Genomic DNA, 18213 nt, shown 5'->3' with positions numbered 1-18213 from the left:
AAAATTGTTACAAAGAGGAGGGAGAAAACATTATTTTTCTTAACCTCTGAGGATAGGACAAGAAGCAATGGGTTTAAATGACAGCAAGGGAGGTTTAGGTTGGACATTAGGAATCTAACTGTCAGGGTGGTTAAGTACTGGAATAAATTGCCTAGGGAAGTTGTGGAATCGCCACCACTGGAGATTTTTAAGAGCAGGTTAGACAAACACCTGTCAGGAATAGTCTAGATAATACTTTGTCCTGCCACGAGTGCAGGGGACTGGAATAGATGACCTCTCAAGGTCCCTTCCAGTTCTATGATTCTATTCCCAGATGGTAATCTAGGCAGGCTTTAACTTTTTCAGACTGAGACCCTCCGCCCTCCCCCCACAGCTCTCCAAGTGCCTGTGTGTCAGGGTTCCCCAAAACAACTCTCCCCTTTTTTGAGTGTTCCTTTTTAAACCTGCCAGAATTCTTTTCGTCTCCTGTGTTTGGGGGCCTTTTCTGTCCCGGTTCAAACCAATTTTGAGGCAAAATCTTCAAAGTTAATAGTCCTGGCATTGTCCCTTAACAACTCTTAAGTAATTGCAGATAAGTGGTTTATCTTGAGCCATTCTTTCCCTTTCTGCTTGTTTTTCCCCCCAGACAGTCTCCTGTTGTGTTAAATCACTTTAGGCTCCTATTACCCCCCACCCCCATCCCGATTTTTCACACTTGCTGTCAGGTCAGCCTAATCCCAATATGTAGGCCAACATACAATGTTCATAAAATAATACAGAGCAGCTTCAAATACATCACACACATGATCTGGGCAGTGTAAAACAAATCACATTTTCCAGAGAATTAACTTCACTCTCAACTCTGACATAATTCCCCAGACAATCAGATACTATAGATCTCAGTTTTGTGTAAGAACTTACATTTCCACTTGAGTTCTGGGCATCACCTCTCAACTTTGGGGCTAGAAGTAGCTCTTAAGAGCTCTTAAGTAGCTCTTAATAATAATGTTTCAACTAATTTGCCCAGTACTGACGTTAGACTTACTGGTCTGTAATTGCCGGGATCACCTCTAGAGCCCTTCTTAAATATTGGTATTATATTCGCTATTTTCCAGTCATCGGCTACAGAAGCTGATTTAAAGGACAGGTTACAAATCATAGTAATAATTCCGCAATTTCACATTTGAGTTCTTTCAGAACTCTTGGGTGAATGCCATCTGGTCCCAGTGACTCGTTACCGTTAAGTTTATCAATCAATTCCAAAATCTCCTCTAATGACACTTCAATCTGTGACAATTCCTCAGATTTGTCACCTACAAAGGATGGCTCAGGTATGAGACTCTCCCTACCATCCTCAGCCGTGAAGACTGAAGCAAATAATTTATTTAATTTCTCTGCAATGACTTTGTCATCTTTAAGTGCTCCTTTTGTATCTCAATCGTCCAGGGGCCCCACGGGTTGTTTAGCAGGCTTCCTGCTTCTGATGTACTTAAAAAACATTTTGTTATTATCTTTTGAGTTTTTGGCTCACTGTTCTTCAAACTCCTTTTTGGCTTTTCTTATTACATTTTTACACTTAATTTGGCAGTGTTTATGCTCCTTTCTATTTACCTCACTAGGATTTACTTCCACATTTTAAAAAATGCCTTTTTATCTCTCACTCCTTCTTTTACATGGTTGTTAAGCCACAGTCGCTCTCTTTTAGTTCTTTTACTGTGTTTTTTAATTTGGGGTATACATTTAAGTTGGGCCTCTATTATGGTGTCTTTGAAAAGTGTCCATGCAGCTTGGAGGGATTTCACTCTAGTCACTGTACCTTTTAATTTCTGTTTAACTAACCTCCTCATTTTTGCATAGTTCCCCTTTCTGAAATTAAATGCCATAATATAAATAAATAAATAATAAAGGATAATATCATTCATGACTTCACAAACCTCATGGATGTTTTGGACTCCAAAATCTAACTCAAAATTCAGGTTCTGAACTGACTAAATATAACTGGAAATACCTGTGGATTTCTTTATTGCATTCTTTCAATTCCACTCTGTAATACATAAATTGAACGCAGCATTAAATATTTTCTCATTTATTTTCTCCTCAGATATTTTGGTAAGAGCAGAGGCATCTGATTTCTTCCTCCTTTCAATATAACTATCTTGACAATTTTTCAACATAAAGCCCAGTCCTGTTAAGTGCTGAAGTATTTGTTGGTGATGTAGCTGGATGTTGTACTGACAGAAATTAACAATGTCAAGATTGACCATCGTCACAAAGTAGCCAGAATTTCACACTACAGTTCACACAGGCTACCTAATGTCAGATTTTAGTAGAAAACTGTATCACTGTTTAAATACTTTGTCATTCCTTTAAAGTTAAAACCTGTTTTCCTTAGTGGCAGTTAGCACTGCACCAAGTCCCATTAAGGTGAAATTGGTAAGGACTTAGAATAGCCTTAAAATAGCCCTTTAACACTTGGTGTGGTGTTCTTTTTTATCAGTATTTAAATAATAATATTCCAGTTAAAAATAATATATTAACATTTCACAGCTGTCTAGCTTTCTATGACTTTAAACATCTATGGGCTCTTCTAAAAAGATGTAAGTTTTGTGTTTGAGATTTTGTTTTGTATTTTCATGAAGAATACTAAATGCCAACAGAGAGCTCTTTGTAGAATAGATGAAAAGGTTGTGGTATGGCATATTTCAGAGTGCTAATTTTGTCTCTTCTTATGTGAATGATTTAATCCTGATAATGCATTTTTGTTTTCCTTAAGTGATAATTAACACATCCTCAAAAGAGCAGAATTTGTTTTTTAGAGTTTATTGTAATAGCAGCACAATATCATTGTTTCCAGTACCACTCCATTCAGACCCCACCCAACAAGATTATTTTAATACAAAATTAAATTCAGAAAACTAATTCCAATTTCATAGATTCTAAGGACAGAAGGGACCATTGTGATGATCTAGTCTGACCTACTGTATAACACAGGCCACAGAACTTCCCTAAAATAATTCCTACAGCATATCTTTTAGAAAAACATCCAATCTGGATTTAAAAATTATCAGTGATGGAGAATCCACCTCAACCCTTGGTAAATTGTTCCAATGGTTAATTAGTCTCACCGTTAAAAATTTACACCATATTTCCTGTCTGTATTTGTCTCGCTTCAACTTCCAGCCATTGGATCATTTTATACCTTTCTCTGCTAGATTGAAGTGCTCATTATTAAATATTTGTTCCCCATTTAATTACTTAATGACCATGATCAAGCCATCCCTTATACTTCTCTTTGTTAAGATAAATATATTGAGCCCCTTGAGTCTGTTTTCTATTCCAGTAATCATTCTTGTGGCTCTTCCCTGAACCTTCTCCAATTTATCAACATCCTTCGTGAATTGTGGGCACCAGAATGGAACACAGTATTACAGCAGCAGTCACACTAGTACCAAACACAGAGATAACCTCTCCACTCCTACTCAAGATTCCCCTGTTTATGTATCCAGAGAATGCATTAGCCCTTTTGGCCACAGCATCACGCTGGGAACTCATATGCAGCTGATTATCCACCATGACCACCAAATCTTTTTCAGAGTCACTGCTTCCCACGATAGAGTCCCCCAGCCTGTAAATATCGCCTACATTCTTTGTTCCTAAATATATACATTTACTCTTATTAAAACACATATTGTTTGCTTGCACCCAGTTTACCAAGCAATCTATAACGCTTTGTATCAATGACCTTCCTCTTTGTTATTTACCCCAATTTTTGTGTCATCTTCCAAGTTTATCAATGATGATGTTATGTTTCCTTCCAGATCCCTGATAAAAATGTTAGAGTAGGGCCAAAAACCGATCCCTGTGAGACTCCACTGGAAACACACCCACTTGATGATGATTCACCATTTACAGTAACATGTTAAGACCTATCAGTTAGTCAGATTTTAATACATTTAATGTATGCCATGTTGATTTTATATCATTCATGTTTAATCAAAATGGTGTGCTGTATCAAGTTAAATGCCTTACAGAAGTCTAAGTGTGGTACATCAACATTATTACCTTTATCAACCAAACTTGTAATCACATCAAAAAAAGATATCAAATTAGTTTGACAGGATCTATTGTCCATAAACCCATCTTAATTTGCATTAATTACATTACACTCTTTTAGTTTTTTATTAATTGTGTCCCACTCCATTACCTTGACTGAGATCTATGTCAGGCTGACAGGCCTATAATTACCCAGATCATCCGCTTTACCCAAATTAAAATTGGCACATTATCTTTGTTCCAGTCTTCTGGAACTTCCCAAGTGCTCTTTCAAAACTCTTAAATATATGTTATCTGGACCTGACGATTTAAAAATGACTAACTTTAGTAGCTTCTGTTTAACATCTTTCAGTGATACCAGTGAAATGGGAAAAGTGTTATTCTCATTATATGATGAGACTGTATCATCTGTTTTTTTCTCCAAATACAGAATAGAAATATTTATTGAACATGTCTGCATTTCCTGCATTAATGATAATTCTACCTTTTCCATCTAGTAATGGACCAATACCATTGTCAATATTCTTTTTGTTCCTAATATATTTTAAAAACTCCTCCTTATTGTCCTTCACTCCGCTGGTGATAGATTTCTCCTTGTGCCCCTTGGCTTCCCTTATAATTTTTCTACAATTCCTAACTTCTGATTTATAATCATTACTATCAACTTTCCCTTTTTCCATTTGTTGTATATTATTTTTTAATTTTTACAGCTGCCTTCACTTATATATTTCTGATCTATGAAGACCCACACTTCAGTGTGTTTCAATGATGCAATGAAATTTTCCACTTGAAGGCAGAATTTTGTTTGTTACTTGAAACTCAGAACAATAATTTATATTATTTATGGTAACATATGTGTTGCTACCTCACTTTCAGGATTTCAATTTTCTTCATAATGACACCTAATCGCAATTTGATTTATGTGCAGTTTTAAAATCCACAATAAATTATTTTAAACCTTCAACTGATATCAGAAACAGTAGTGCACTGTAGACATGGTACATCATCAATGAAATTAAAATTGAAATTAAAATTAGTTACAAATAATAGAAGCCCTTTAATGTTTTTACCTATATTGTGTTTGCTTAAACCTTCAGGTTCATCTTCAGTCTTAGCCAGTGACCATCTTCTGCTTTAAGCCTGTGCAATAGTCACAACATGGAGAAAATGGTTGCTTAAAAATGTTCTGATTCCACACAAATGAGGTAAGCACATAGAATTTCCAAACAATAAATTTACACCAATATAACCCTTATAATGTCTGTATAGGTTCATTTAATCCACTAGAGGATGAAAGTCTCATCATGGTGAAATCAAGTTCAGAGCCAAATATCACCACCTTAATTCTGAAAAGACCACTTTGCCTTTCTGTTTTAATCTCTGGTAACTCTTGTTTGTCTCCACTACGTTAAAAGTCCCTTTGGCCCCCTTGTGGCAAAGGTCTTCTCTACCCTGTAGTATTGTACAGTGTTTGTCACCATAGCATTGATGTCCAGTCCATTGCTGTTTTAGTTTCTTTAGAACTATAAGATATTTTTCATTTTGTTTTCAATTTGTGTTTTGCTGGGATTTCATTATTTTGTTCCATTTGCTAACCACTCTCACCTTTAATTCTATTTGTCATCTTCTCTTACTTGTTTGGAATAGTTGTCCTAGAAAGAATTCTAATTCTACCCTAGCCAATATGATATTTTTCCAAACTTGCATTACATTTAGTATATTAATCTGGAATTCATATTTCTTACTCAGTTGTATAATCAATGAGTCAAAAATGTTAATAGTGGAATCTGATAGTCACATACATTTGACTGAATTAAAGTCTCTTTAAAAAGGCTTTTAATTTTTTTAAAGCACTACACTACTAAAGTTGTAAGGGATAAATTCGGAATAATTTGCTCAATTCCTGTGCTTTAGCACAAATCTTAATCTCCAAAATCTGTGGATAATGTGGCATCCATTCGTGCCAAATATAAGATAAAAAGACATCAGGAAGCTGCTCTGGAAAGACATTTTAATTGCACCTGAAAAGAGGATCCTCTGTACTATAACTGCAATGTTAATAAGTGCAAAGTAATAAACATTGGAAAAAATAATCCCAACTATACATACAAAATGATGGGGTCTAAATTAGCTGTTATCACTCAAGAAAGAGATCTTGGAGTCATTGTGAATAGTTCTCTGAAAATGTTCGCTCAATGTGCATCAGCAGTCCAAAAAAAAAAAAAAAAAGCAGCTAACAGAATGTTAGGAACCATTAAAGGATAGATAATAAAATAGAAGATATCATAACATCACTGTATAAACCCAAGGTATGCTACACCTTGAATACTGCATGCAGTTCTGTTTGTCTCATCTCAAAAAAGATATAATAGAATCAGAAAAAGTACACAGGGCCATGAAAATGATTGGGGGATGGAACAGCTTCCATAAAAGGAGAGATTAAAAAGATTGGAACTGCTCATTTTAGAAAAGGGACGAAGAAGGGTGGCTATGATAGAAGTCTATAAAATCACGAATAGTATGGAGAAACTGCATAGGGAAGTGTTATGTACCCCTTCACATAACACAAGAACAGGGGTCACCTGATGAAAAATAGGCAGCAGGTTTAAAACAAACATAAGGAAGTACTTCATCACAGAACACACAGTCAACCTGTGGAACTCATTGCCAGGGGATGTTGTGAAGGCCAAGAGTATAACTGGGTTAAAAAAAAATTAGATAAGTTCATGGAGGACAGGTCCATCAATGGCTATTAGCTAAGATGATCAGGGATGCAAGGCCATGCAACCCCCTCTGACTTCCAGAAGCTGGGACTGGAGGACAAGGGGTACATCATTCAAAATTGCCCTGTTCTGTTCACTCTCTCTGAAGCATCTGGCACTGGCCACTATCAGAAGACAGGATACTAAGCCCGGTCTACACTAGGAGTTGAGGTCGAATTTAGCAGCTTTAAATCAATTTAACCCTGCACCCGTCCACATGACAAAGCCCTTTTTTTCGACTTAAAGGGCTCTTAAAATCGATTTCCTTACTCCACCCCCGACAAGGGGATTAGCACTGAAATCGGCCTTGCTGGGTCAAATTTGGGGTATTGTGGACGCAATTAGACGGTATTGGCCTCCGGGAGCTATCCCAGAGTTCTCCATTGTGACCGCTCTGGACAGCACTTTCAACTCAGATGCACTGACCAGGTAGACAGGAAAAGGCCCGCAAACTTTTGAATTTCAATTTCCTGTTTGGCCAGCGTGGCAAGCTGCAGGTGAGTGCAGAGCTCATCAGCAGAGGTGACCATGATGGAGTCCCAGAATTGCAAAAGAGCTCCAGCATGGACCGAATGGGAGGTACGGGATTTGATCGCTGTATGGGGAGAGGAATCCGTGCTATAAGAACTCCATTCCAGTTTTCGAAATGCCAAAACATTTGTCAAAATCTCCCAGGGCATGAAGGACAGAGGCCATAACAGGGACCCGAAGCAGTGCCGCATGAAACTGAAGGAGCTGAGGCAAGCCTACCAGAAAACCAGAGAGGCAAATGGCCGCTCCAGGTCAGAGCACCAAACATGCCGCTTCTATGATGAGCTGCATGCCATTTTAGGGGGTTCAGCCACCACTACCCTAGCCGTGTTGTTTGACTCCTTCAATGGAGATGGAGGCAACACAGAATCAGGTTTTGGGGACGAGGAAGATGATGATGATGAAGTTGTAGATAGCTCACAGCAAGCAAGCGGAGAAACCGGTTTTCCCGACAGCCAGGAACTGTTTCTCACCCTGTACGTGGAGCCAGTACCCCCCGAACCCACCAAGGCTGCCTCCCGGACCCGCCAGGCAGAGAAGGGACCTCTGGTGAGTGTACCTTTTAAAATACCATACATGGTTTAAAAGCAAGCATGTTTAATGATTAATTTGCCCTGGCATTTGCGGCTCTTCTAGATGTACTCCCAAAGCCTTTGCAAAAGGTTTCTGGGGAAGGCAGCCTTATTCTGTCCACCATGGTAGGACACTTTACCACACAGGCCAGTAGCACGTACTCGGGAATCATTGTAGAACAAGGCATTGCAGTGTATGTTTGCTGGCATTCAAACAACATCCATTCTTTATCTCTCTGTGTTATCCTCAGGAGAGTGATATCATTCATGGTCACCTGGTTCAAATAGGGTGCTTTTCTTAAGGGGACATTCAGAGGTGCCCATTCCTGCTGGGCTGTTTGCCTGTGGCTGAACAGAAATGTTCCCTGCTGTTAGCCATGGGGAGGGGAGAGGGTTGAGGGGGTAGCCACATGGTGGGGGGAGGCAAAATGCGACCTTGTAACGAAAGCACATGTGCTATGTATGTAACCCTTCTGCCCGTCAGAGTTGGCAGCAACAAGGGCCGGGTTCAATATCTAGGGGTTCCATTCCAATAACACAATGCAAACCGGCTCGAGCCCCCACCCAGTGACCTGGGACAAATATATACCACCCCCGCTGGGCGCCTCCAAGAGGCAATACTTCCCCTCTCGCAAGCACATAGTCTGAGTGTAGCAAAAGTCTTTTAATAACAGAGAGAAACAATGTGGCATTATGTTGGGGAAACACCACCAACCGGATTCATAACACAACCCATGAGCAAAAACAACCCCACCCCAGGCAAATTGGGGCATGCCCTTTTCCCTTTGGTTCTTGAGTCCAGCAACCCCAAAAGTCCAATGCCCCAAAAGTCTCTGTCCCTGGTCAGGGCAGCCCCAGAGTTCGAAAGTTTATTGGCGGAGCTTTACCTCCCAACCTGGGTGGAAATGGGACGGGGGTAAGAGGCACCTTACGTGATCTGAAGCTGACCGCCCCATAGCTCCATAGCGGCGCTCCGCTCCGCTCCGCCAGCCGCCCCACAAAACTCCTTCGCGCAGCTGCACTCCGCTCCACTAGCCGCCCCACGAACTCCTTCACTCAGCTGCGCTCCGCTCCGCCAGCCGCCCCACGAACTCCTTCGCTCAGCTGCGCTCCGCTCCGCCAGCCGCCCCACGAACTCCTTCGCTCAGCTCCACGGCCCACAAGCAGCTCCTGCCATCCACACACTGCTCCGTGTCGAACTGCTTCGCCAGCCGTCCCACAAACTGCTCCACAATATATCTTCAGGCTCCCCCACTACTTAACACAACACTCAGTGATTTCAGCGCTTAGGTGAATTCAGCTTATAATAGGGGAGCCCCAGTGCTGGTGCACTGTCAGCCCAAAGTGAGCTCAGCAGCCTATAACTAGACTTCTAATGAAATCAAAATTAGCTCTGATATTCCACAGTGGAGAGAGGAGGAAGTGCAATTAGCATGTAAGGCCCTCACCAAGGGGCCCATGCCACCAAGTATTAATACTTGTCCCCAGCCTCTCTCCATTCACACAGTTTTGGAACCCATGACCCTTGCCTAGCGAGTGCTACTTAGATGATGGTGAATCCCTCCATCGTAACAAAAGGCCACGTACAGTTCCAAGCACAGTTCCCATAATCAGGGTAATAACAATTTATTCTTCCTGCCCCAATAACAGAGACACTGGGGATCCCACAGCAGCCAAAGTGACCATTTGGGCAGCTATGGTCTCATTCTAGGCGTGGTGGGTGTGCCTATGCAAATGAGATCGGCCCCTGAAGTTCTTTTCCACAACTTGCCACACCTCACCACCAGATGTCAGGGTGGAGCTCATCCTGACACTGCTTACATGTATGTAATGTTAACAGCAAGGTTTACCGTGAAAGAGTGTACCCATTGTTTTATAAAATGTATCTTTTAAAATACCGCTGTCCCTTTTTTTTTCTCCGCCAGCTGCATGTGTTTCAAGGATCACAGGATCTTCTCCTTCCCAGAGGCTAGTGAAGATTAGAAGGTGAAAAAAATGCACTCATGATGAAATATTCTCTGAGCTCATGCTGTCTTCACCCACTGACAGAGCACAGACGAATGCATGGAGGCAGACAATGTCAGAGTGCAGGAAGGCACAAAATGACCGGGAGGAGAGCTGGCGGGGTGAAGAGAGTAAGTGGCGGACTGAAGAGAGGGCTGAAGCTGAAAGGTTGTGGCAGCGTGATGAGAGGAGGCAGGATTCAATGCTGAGGCTGCTGGAGGATCAAACTAATACACTCCAGCGTATGGCTGAGCTACAGGAAAGGCAGCAAGAGCAGAGACCGCCCCTACAGCCCCTGTATAACCAACCACCCTCCTCCCCAAGTTCCATAGCCTCCTCACCCAGACACCCAAGAATGCGGTGGGGGGGCCTCCGGGCACTCCACCCCAGAGGATTGCCCAAGCAACAGAGGGCTGGCATTCAATAAGTTTTAAAGTTTTAAACTTTTAAAGTGCTGTGTGGCCTTGTCCTTCCCTCCTCCACCACCCCTCCCGGAGCTTCTCTCCTCCACCACCCCTCCTGGGCTACCTTGGCAGTTATCCCCCTATTTGTGTGATGAATGAATAAAGAATGCATGAATGTCAAGCAACAATGACTTTATTGCCACTGCAAGCGGTGATCGAAGGGAGGAGAGGAGGGTGGTTAGCTTACAGGGAAGTAGAGTGAACCAAGGGGCGGGGGGGTTTCATCAAGGAGAAACAAACAGAACTTTCACACCATAGCCTGGCCAGTCATGAAACTGGTTTTCAAAGCTTCTCTGTTGCACACCGCGCCCTCCTATGCTCTTCTAACTGCCCTGGTGTCTGGCTGTGCGTAACCAGCAGCCAGGCGATTTGCCTCAACCTCCCACCCCACCATAAATGTCTCCCCCTTACTCTCACAGATATTGTGGAGCGCACAGCAAGCAGTAATAACAGTGGGAATATTGGTTTCGCTGAGGTCTAATCGAGTCAGTAAACCGCGCCAGCGCACTTTTAAACGTCCAAATGCACATTCTACCACCATTCTGCACTTGCTCAGCCTGTAGTTGAACAGCTCCTGACTACTGTCCAGGCTGCCTGTGTATGGCTTCCTGAGCCATGGCATTAAGGGGTAGGCTGGGTCCCCAAGGATAACTATAGGCATTTCAACATCCCCAATGGTTATTTTCTGGTCTGGGAATAAAGTCCCTTCCTGCAACTTTTGAAACAGACCAGAGTTCCTGAAGATGCGAGCGTCATGCGCCTTTTCCGGCCATCCCACGTTGATGTTGGTGAAATGTCCCTTGTGATCCACCAGTGCTTGCAGCACTATTGAAAAGTACCCCTTGCAGTTTATGTACTCACCGGCTTGGTGCTCCGGTGCCAACATAGGGATATGGGTTCCGTCTATGGCCCCACCACAGCTAGGGAATCCCATTGCAGCAAAGCCATCCACTATGACCTGCACATTTCCCAGGGTCACTACCCTTGATATCAGCGGATCTTTGATTGCGTTGGCTACTTGCATCACAGCAGCCCCCACAGTAGATTTGCCCACTCCTAATTGATTCCCAACTGACTGGTAGCTGTCTGGCATTGCAAGCTTCCACAGGGCTATTGCCACTCACTTCTCAACTGTGAGGGCTGCTCTCATCTTGGTATTCATGCACCTCAGGGCAGGGGAAAGCAAGGCACAAAGTTCCATGAAAGTGTCCTTACGCATGCGAAAGTTTCGCAGCCACTGGGAATCGTCCCAGACCTGCAACACTATGCGGTCCCACCAGTCTGTGCTTGTTTCCCGGGCCCAGAATCGGCGTTCCACGGCATGAACCTGCCCTATTAGCACCGTGATGCCTGCATTGCCAGGGTCCATGTTTTGAGAGAAGTCTGTGTCCATGTCCTCATCACTCTCGTCACCATGCTGACGTCACCTACTCACCCGGTTTCGCTTTGCCAGGTTCTGGTGCTGCATATACTGCTGGATAATGCACGTGGTGTTTAATGTGCTCCTAATTGCCAAAGTGATCTGAGTGGGCTCCATGCTTGCCGTGGTATGGCGTCTGCACAGAAAAAAGGTGTGGAACGATTGTCTGCCGTTGCTCTGACGGAGGGAAGGGCGACTGACAACATGGCTTACAGGGTTGGCTTACAGGGAATCAAAATCAACAAATTAAAATTACATCAAGGAGAAACAAAAACAACTGTCACACAGAATGGCCCCCTCAAGGATTGAACTCAAACCCCTGGGTTTAGCAAGCCAATGCTCAACCCACTAAGCTAACTCTCCCTCTTGTACTTCAGGCAGGACTTCATGGAGGGAGGGAGGGGGGAGCAAATGAATACAAAACAAATCTGGTCTATTTCTTGTTTTGATCCACTCCATCTATCTTTTACATCTTTGGCTGGCAGCAGACGGTGCAGAAGGACTGCAAGCCATCACCATCTCATGGCTGCTTGGCAGAAGATGGTACAATAGGACTGATAGCCATCCACACCTCCTGGCTGCTCGGCAGAAGATGGTACAATAGGACTGCCTGCAGGACTAAAGAGAGTGACTTGGTCGAATCACTCCTAATTTAGTCCCTGCACCCATATCTGCCCAGACGTTCCTGACCGACCTTATTGAGGTGGCCAGGAGCACCTCGGACATGATGAGGATGGTTTTCAGGCTTATTGTACCGTCTGCTGCCACAAGGCAATGGGTTGCTGCTGCTGTGTAGCAATGCAGTACCACGTCTGCCAGTACCCAGGAGACATACGGTGACAGTGAGCTGAGCGGGCTCCAGGCTTGCCGTGGTATGGCGTCTGCACAGGTAACTCAGGAAAAAAGGCACAAAACGATTGTCTGCCGTTGCTTGCACAGAGGGAGGGCGGGCCTGATGACATGTACCCAGAACCACCCACAACAATGTTTTTTTGCCCCATCAGGCATTGGGATCTCAACCCAGAATTCCAGTGGGCAGCGGAGACTGCGGGAACTGTGGGCTAGCCACCCACAGTGCAACGCTCCGGAAGTGGACGCTAGCCTCGGCACTGCGGAAGCACTCCGCCGAGTTAATACACTTAGAGCATTTTGTGTGGGGACACACACAATCGACTATATAAAAACGATTTCTAAAAAACCGACTTCTATAAATTTGACCTAATTTCATAGCTGAGACAGTATGGCCATTCTTATGGTACTTGTAGAGCAGCTGTAAGGGGCTTAAATTGGCAGTCTAAATATTGGTAGTTTAAAAACTCTTGTGTGGGGGGAGGAAGTCAGAGAACCAAATATAACCTGACCATCCTCAAAGGGGCCTGGAATTCAAATATATTTCCACATTAAAAAGTTATTTTCAAATACTAATTCTTTTGCAAACTGACAATGAAACGCTCCAAATTGAAAAATATCCCACCCCCATTTAAAGGGCGAGAGAGCCAGAGAGAAGGTGAAAGAGGCAAATCGGGCAAGGAGGGAGCGGAGGGAAATGAGAGAAAATGGTGCAAGAAACGAGGGGAAGCGACCGGGGAGAAAAGCACACCGCCGGGGGGAATTGAAAGTGAGCCGCCCCGGGAGCGGGCGGAGGGGCTGTGCCGGCCTCGGAGCTCACCTTGGGGGCGGGGGCTGGCTGGGCGCGGGCGCTGCGGGCTGCGGGGTGTCCCCTTTAAGAGCGCGGCGCGGGGGCGCTCCCCCTACGGCACCTAGCGGACCGCACGTCCCGGTTTGGCCGCGCCGGGTCACCTGACTCCGCCGAGCCACAAACCTGAGGAGGGGCCGGCAGGAGCAGGAGGGTGAGCGCGGCGGAGACAGCGAGGGCGGCGCGCCGGGCGGGTACGTCCATCCCTGCGGCGGCGGCGGCAGCGCTGGGGGATTAGGCTAGGCACAGCGGCGGCCCCTGGGCGCGGGAGCTCCGGCCTCTCCCGGGCCGTGCGCTGCGGGCGGGCGGGGCCGCCCAGCACCTGGGGCTCTCCCGGCCCCGCGGAGGAGGGGGCGCCCTCCCCGGGAGCGGCAGCCAGAAGGACGCGGTGACAGGTCTGCTGCTGCCGACGCCGCCACCGCCCAGCCCAGCCCGGGCTCCTGCCCGCGGCCGGGGCAGCGCGCTGCAGCCGCAGCATCCCCGCGTGGGGGCCCCTGAGCTGCAGTGGGCCTGGGAGGGGCGGCGTGTGAGCTAGGGCCGGCGCAGGGGCCCGGTGGGGCGCACTGGAGAGAAGGGGGACGAGTGTCTGGGCGGCTGGGCCGGGTGGGCGCGGGGAGGGGAGCCGGTGTCTATTCCCGATGGGCGGCCTGCCCTTGCCTCCCGGAGCGGTAAAGGAGGAGCTGGGTGGGGAGAGGCGCAGGCAGGGCATAACATGGCGCAATGATGTGATAATCTCCCAGCAGAGAGACGCGGGGAAGCAGGCGATGGAAAAGCTCCCGTTTACTGCAGTAGCAGCGAGCAGCGGCTCCCACTGGGTATCTAATTCATTCCCTGGAGCTTGCTGGGGCTCTCGGGGCTGTCAGGAGTGCAGAGGGGGGACCCCGTTTCGGGGGGTGGGGGGTGCAGGTTTCCCCCTTCCCCACGTCGGTGGGGCTGGCGGCGGAGGGGAAGGTGGGCCCCGCTCGGCAGCAGCTGTTCGCCGCGATGGTGTTGCGCTAAGGGCGCGGGTTAGGGGTGGGGAGGGGATGGATGCGCTATGGGTGTGCTGGCTTTTCTTCTGCAGTGTCTAAAATACCCCGTCTTCCCCTGGGCAGCTTCTCTTGACTGCTCTTGTAACGCTTACACAACGGGGTGAGGGAGGAAGGATTGCCCCTGCTGGAAAGGGCCTGGGTGCTGGAAGGACAGGGTCTCCCTCGCTCTGTCATTAAACCCGGAACATCCCCTGCCTCCCCTGTGTTTCCCCGCTTGCAGAAGAGGCAGCAGCACTAACATTAGTCGAAGATGTCGGGTCAGACGCTGACAGATCGCATCGCAGCTGCTCAGTACAGCGTTACAGGATCAGCTGTAGCCAGAGCCGTCTGCAAAGCAACCACACATGAAGTGATGGGGCCCAAGAAAAAACACCTGGACTGTAAGCATCTCTTTATATAAGCATTACATGCTCAGGGCTAAGAAGGCAGTCTATGTGGCCCTTAAACTCTCTGACAACAGTACTTGCTGTTATCATCCCTTAAGTCATAAGGCTTATGAGAAATCCTGAAGGGGGATGGGTTGTGTCATTGACGATCTTCTGTGCTCCCATAATATTGTCCCCTCAGCCATTTTCTCTCCTTTTGATCTCTAGCCTCAGTTCCAGAAAGGCAACTTAATATGTATATTAAAGACTAGAGCCTGTGAAAGGTGGGTCTGCTACCCCTCACTGCCTATCACGTTAGTCATGATTAGGTTAGATTTTGACATGGATACTGAACCTGGGGCTGGAGTATTGATATTTGTGGTCATAAGACAAAGGTGGACTCAAAGGTGATCATGTTAAGTCAAGATGATTCTTGAATAAGGGAGTCTAAGACTCTTGTGTTGAGGAATCCAATTGCCTGAGGAAAGCAATTGTCTTATCTGCATATCTGATGGCTCCCACACTATTTTGAGGAAGAAGACTGGTGGCTTTGTATTGCACATATTGAAGACTTAAAATCTGTCTTGGACATCTTGGTTTCACACTAAATTTCTAGACTAGTGAATGAGGTCACGGAAAAATAATATCTCTGTAATGTTCTGCTTGTTTTGGCAATCTCCCTTCACACTGGATCAGAAAGAACTGGTTTCACTTCTGACTTTGAGAGAGAGGTGGGCAGAATTTAATCATGTGGTGTTGAGCCGGGCTTTTCTTAGAAGCTGTGGATTGTTTGGACAGAAAAGTGTGTTTGTATGCCAATGTCTTGACTCTTCTTCTCTTTGCATTTTTTAATGCATCCTAAAAATGAGCTTTCTTAATTTTGGGAACTATTACTAAACAGTGAGAAACATCTTGCTAATCTGTATCAGGAAATATTAGCTCATAACTGTCTCTCTTTAAAGCAATGTTTATATATTAATGCTAACATTAGTCCAGTGTGTTTAAATACTTTTTAATAGAATTGTATTTCCTTCTTGCTATTACAAAGGAAGAATAACGTCTGATGGTATTTCACCTTCTAGTGTTTATTTGCAAATGAACTGAAGCTCTGCAGTTTCTCTTTGAAGTCTGGTCCTGAAGTTTTTTTTTTTACTGCAGGATGGCTACCTTTAAACCTGCTATTGTGTGTCCAGGGAGGTTGAAGTGTTCTCCTACAGGTTTTTGACAAGCCCAAGAAAGAAACCAACAGAACTCCACTGGCCACCACGTACAGTCCTCAGCTAAAACCTCTCCAACGCATCATCAGTTATCTACAACCCATCCTGGACAACGATCCCTCACTTTCACAGGCTTTGGGAGGCAGGCCAGTCCTCTCCCATAGACAGCCCACCAACCTGAAGCATATTCTCATCAGCAACTACACATTGCACCTTAGTAACTCTAACTCAGGAACCAATCCATGCAACAAACCTTGATGCTAACTCTGCCCAAATATTTATACTAGTGACACCATCATAGGACCTAACCAGATCAGCCACACCATCACTGGTTCATTCACCTGCACGTCCACCAATGTAATCTATGCCATCATGTGCCAGCAATGCCCCTCTGCTATGTACATCGGCCAGACTGGACAGTCCCTACGTAAAAGGATAAAGGGACACAAATCAGATATTAGGAATGGCAAGTTACAAAAACCTGTAGGAGAACACTTCAACCTCCCTGGGCACACAATTGCAGGTTTAAAGGTAGCCATCCTTCAGCAAAAAATGCTTCAGGACCAGACTTCAAAGAGAAACTGCTGAGCTTCAGTTCATTTGCGAATTTGACACCATCAGCTCAGGATTAAAAAAAGACTGTGAATGGCTAGCCAACTACAAAAGCGGTTTCTCCTCCATTGATGTTCACACTTCAACTGCTAGAAGAGGGCCTCATCCTCCCTGATTGAACTAACCTCGTTATCCCTAGCCTGATTCTTGCTTGCATATTTATACCTGCCTCTGGAAATTTCTACTACATGCATCCAATGAAGTGGGTATTCACCCACGAAAGCTTATGCTCCAATACGTCTGTTAGTCTATAAGGTGCCACGGAACTCTTTGCCACTTCGCTAGATCCAGACTAGTACAGCTACCCCTCTGACACATAACTTGATATGGAACTTAACAACTGGTGAGTCTCAAGAATTCCTTATTTAAAAGATGATTGAAGGTAATGACAGACCAACTTAATGATTTAGTGACTTACTGCACCCATATATAAAAAAAAACACCCCAAACCCCAGATTAAGACCTGGTTATGGTACAGAGTATCAGTGTTCCTTCTAAACTTTTTTTTGTTCTAAGCCAGCTACAAACTCTGCTGAGCACTTGTCCCCTGCCTGCTGGGTTTGAGGTTTCCTTGGGGGAAGGGATCTCAGGGTCTTCCCCTCTCTGCCCCCCAGCCAGCCCTGCTTCCCTCCCTGGGGGTCCCTGGAGAGGGAGCTGCCAGCCCAGAGTAGGCAGAGAAGCACATGGACTGGGTACTCCTGACCTAGTGATGGCACAGGCTTTCCTGGCCCGGCAGGGAGCTGCAGCAGCTATTGGGGAGGGGGAGGAGAGGTTCACTTCAGCACCTCCAGTCCTTGGATGCTGCTGCCAGCCGGGGGATCAGCCTCTCCACAGCAAGCTCTGTGCATCCTGGACCGTGTACAGTTTTCCCATTCTACATAAATGAGTCCTTAGACCCTGCCTCTCCTTCCTGTTGGCTTGAGGCTCCCTACAACACCAAGAGGAAATGCTGCGGGTTCCGGCAGTCGGTCCGGAGAGGTAGATTGGGACCTGGAGGCTGGCTGTGCTCCCTTCAGAGCACCTGCCTACCTCACCCTGCTTCCGTACCCCTTCTGTCCCTGGTGTAGAGAGGAGCTGCTGTGGACTCTGGCAGATCGTGGGGTGGGATGCCAACGCACTTCTAGCCACATGAGATGGCTGCATGGCCCCCTGTGCATGCAGCTTAAAGGGAAGGTTGCAGTGCTGGCTTCTTTGCTTACCTCAAGGACACTGGTGGACAAGGGTCAAGTGTAAAATAACATTGCTTTTTCCTTTCCTGTTTAAGTATATCCTTAATATATTAACAAGTGTAAATGTTCTAAATATTTGGTTTGAATATGGTCCATTAACATAAGTCAATTAACTAATTCCACAGAAATTAAACAAAACTCCCTCAAACTAAGGCTTTACGCTGTTCTGAGGCCAACAATCGTGGGCTCTTAGGGAAACAATAAGTTGAGGTTCCTCCACTGAGACGGCCCTGCCAGCAGTATCCAAGTATTGAAATCTGGAGACGGTTCAAATATCT

At 45.5% G+C, this 18213-nt stretch overlaps 1 protein-coding gene across 1 annotated transcript in view; it reads left to right on the top strand.

The window, feature by feature from the left end:
- The first annotated feature begins 13540 nt into the window (after positions 1 to 13540).
- SNAP91 (synaptosome associated protein 91) overlaps positions 13541 to 18213 on the top strand; it is a 141363-nt gene continuing 136690 nt past the window's right edge. The window contains exons 1-2 of the mRNA XM_084622620.1: positions 13541 to 13675; positions 14733 to 14892. Coding sequence (XP_084478746.1) covers positions 14763 to 14892 — 130 coding nt within the window. The 5' untranslated portion in view covers positions 13541 to 13675; positions 14733 to 14762. The remainder of the gene's footprint in view (positions 13676 to 14732; positions 14893 to 18213) is intronic.

Source organism: Lepidochelys olivacea (genome assembly GCF_965140295.1).
Source record: "Lepidochelys olivacea isolate rLepOli2 genome assembly, chromosome: 3".
Lineage (NCBI taxonomy): Eukaryota > Metazoa > Chordata > Testudines > Cheloniidae > Lepidochelys > Lepidochelys olivacea.
Note: the sequence above shows the minus strand (reverse complement) of the source record. Positions and strands in the feature narration are given on the sequence as shown.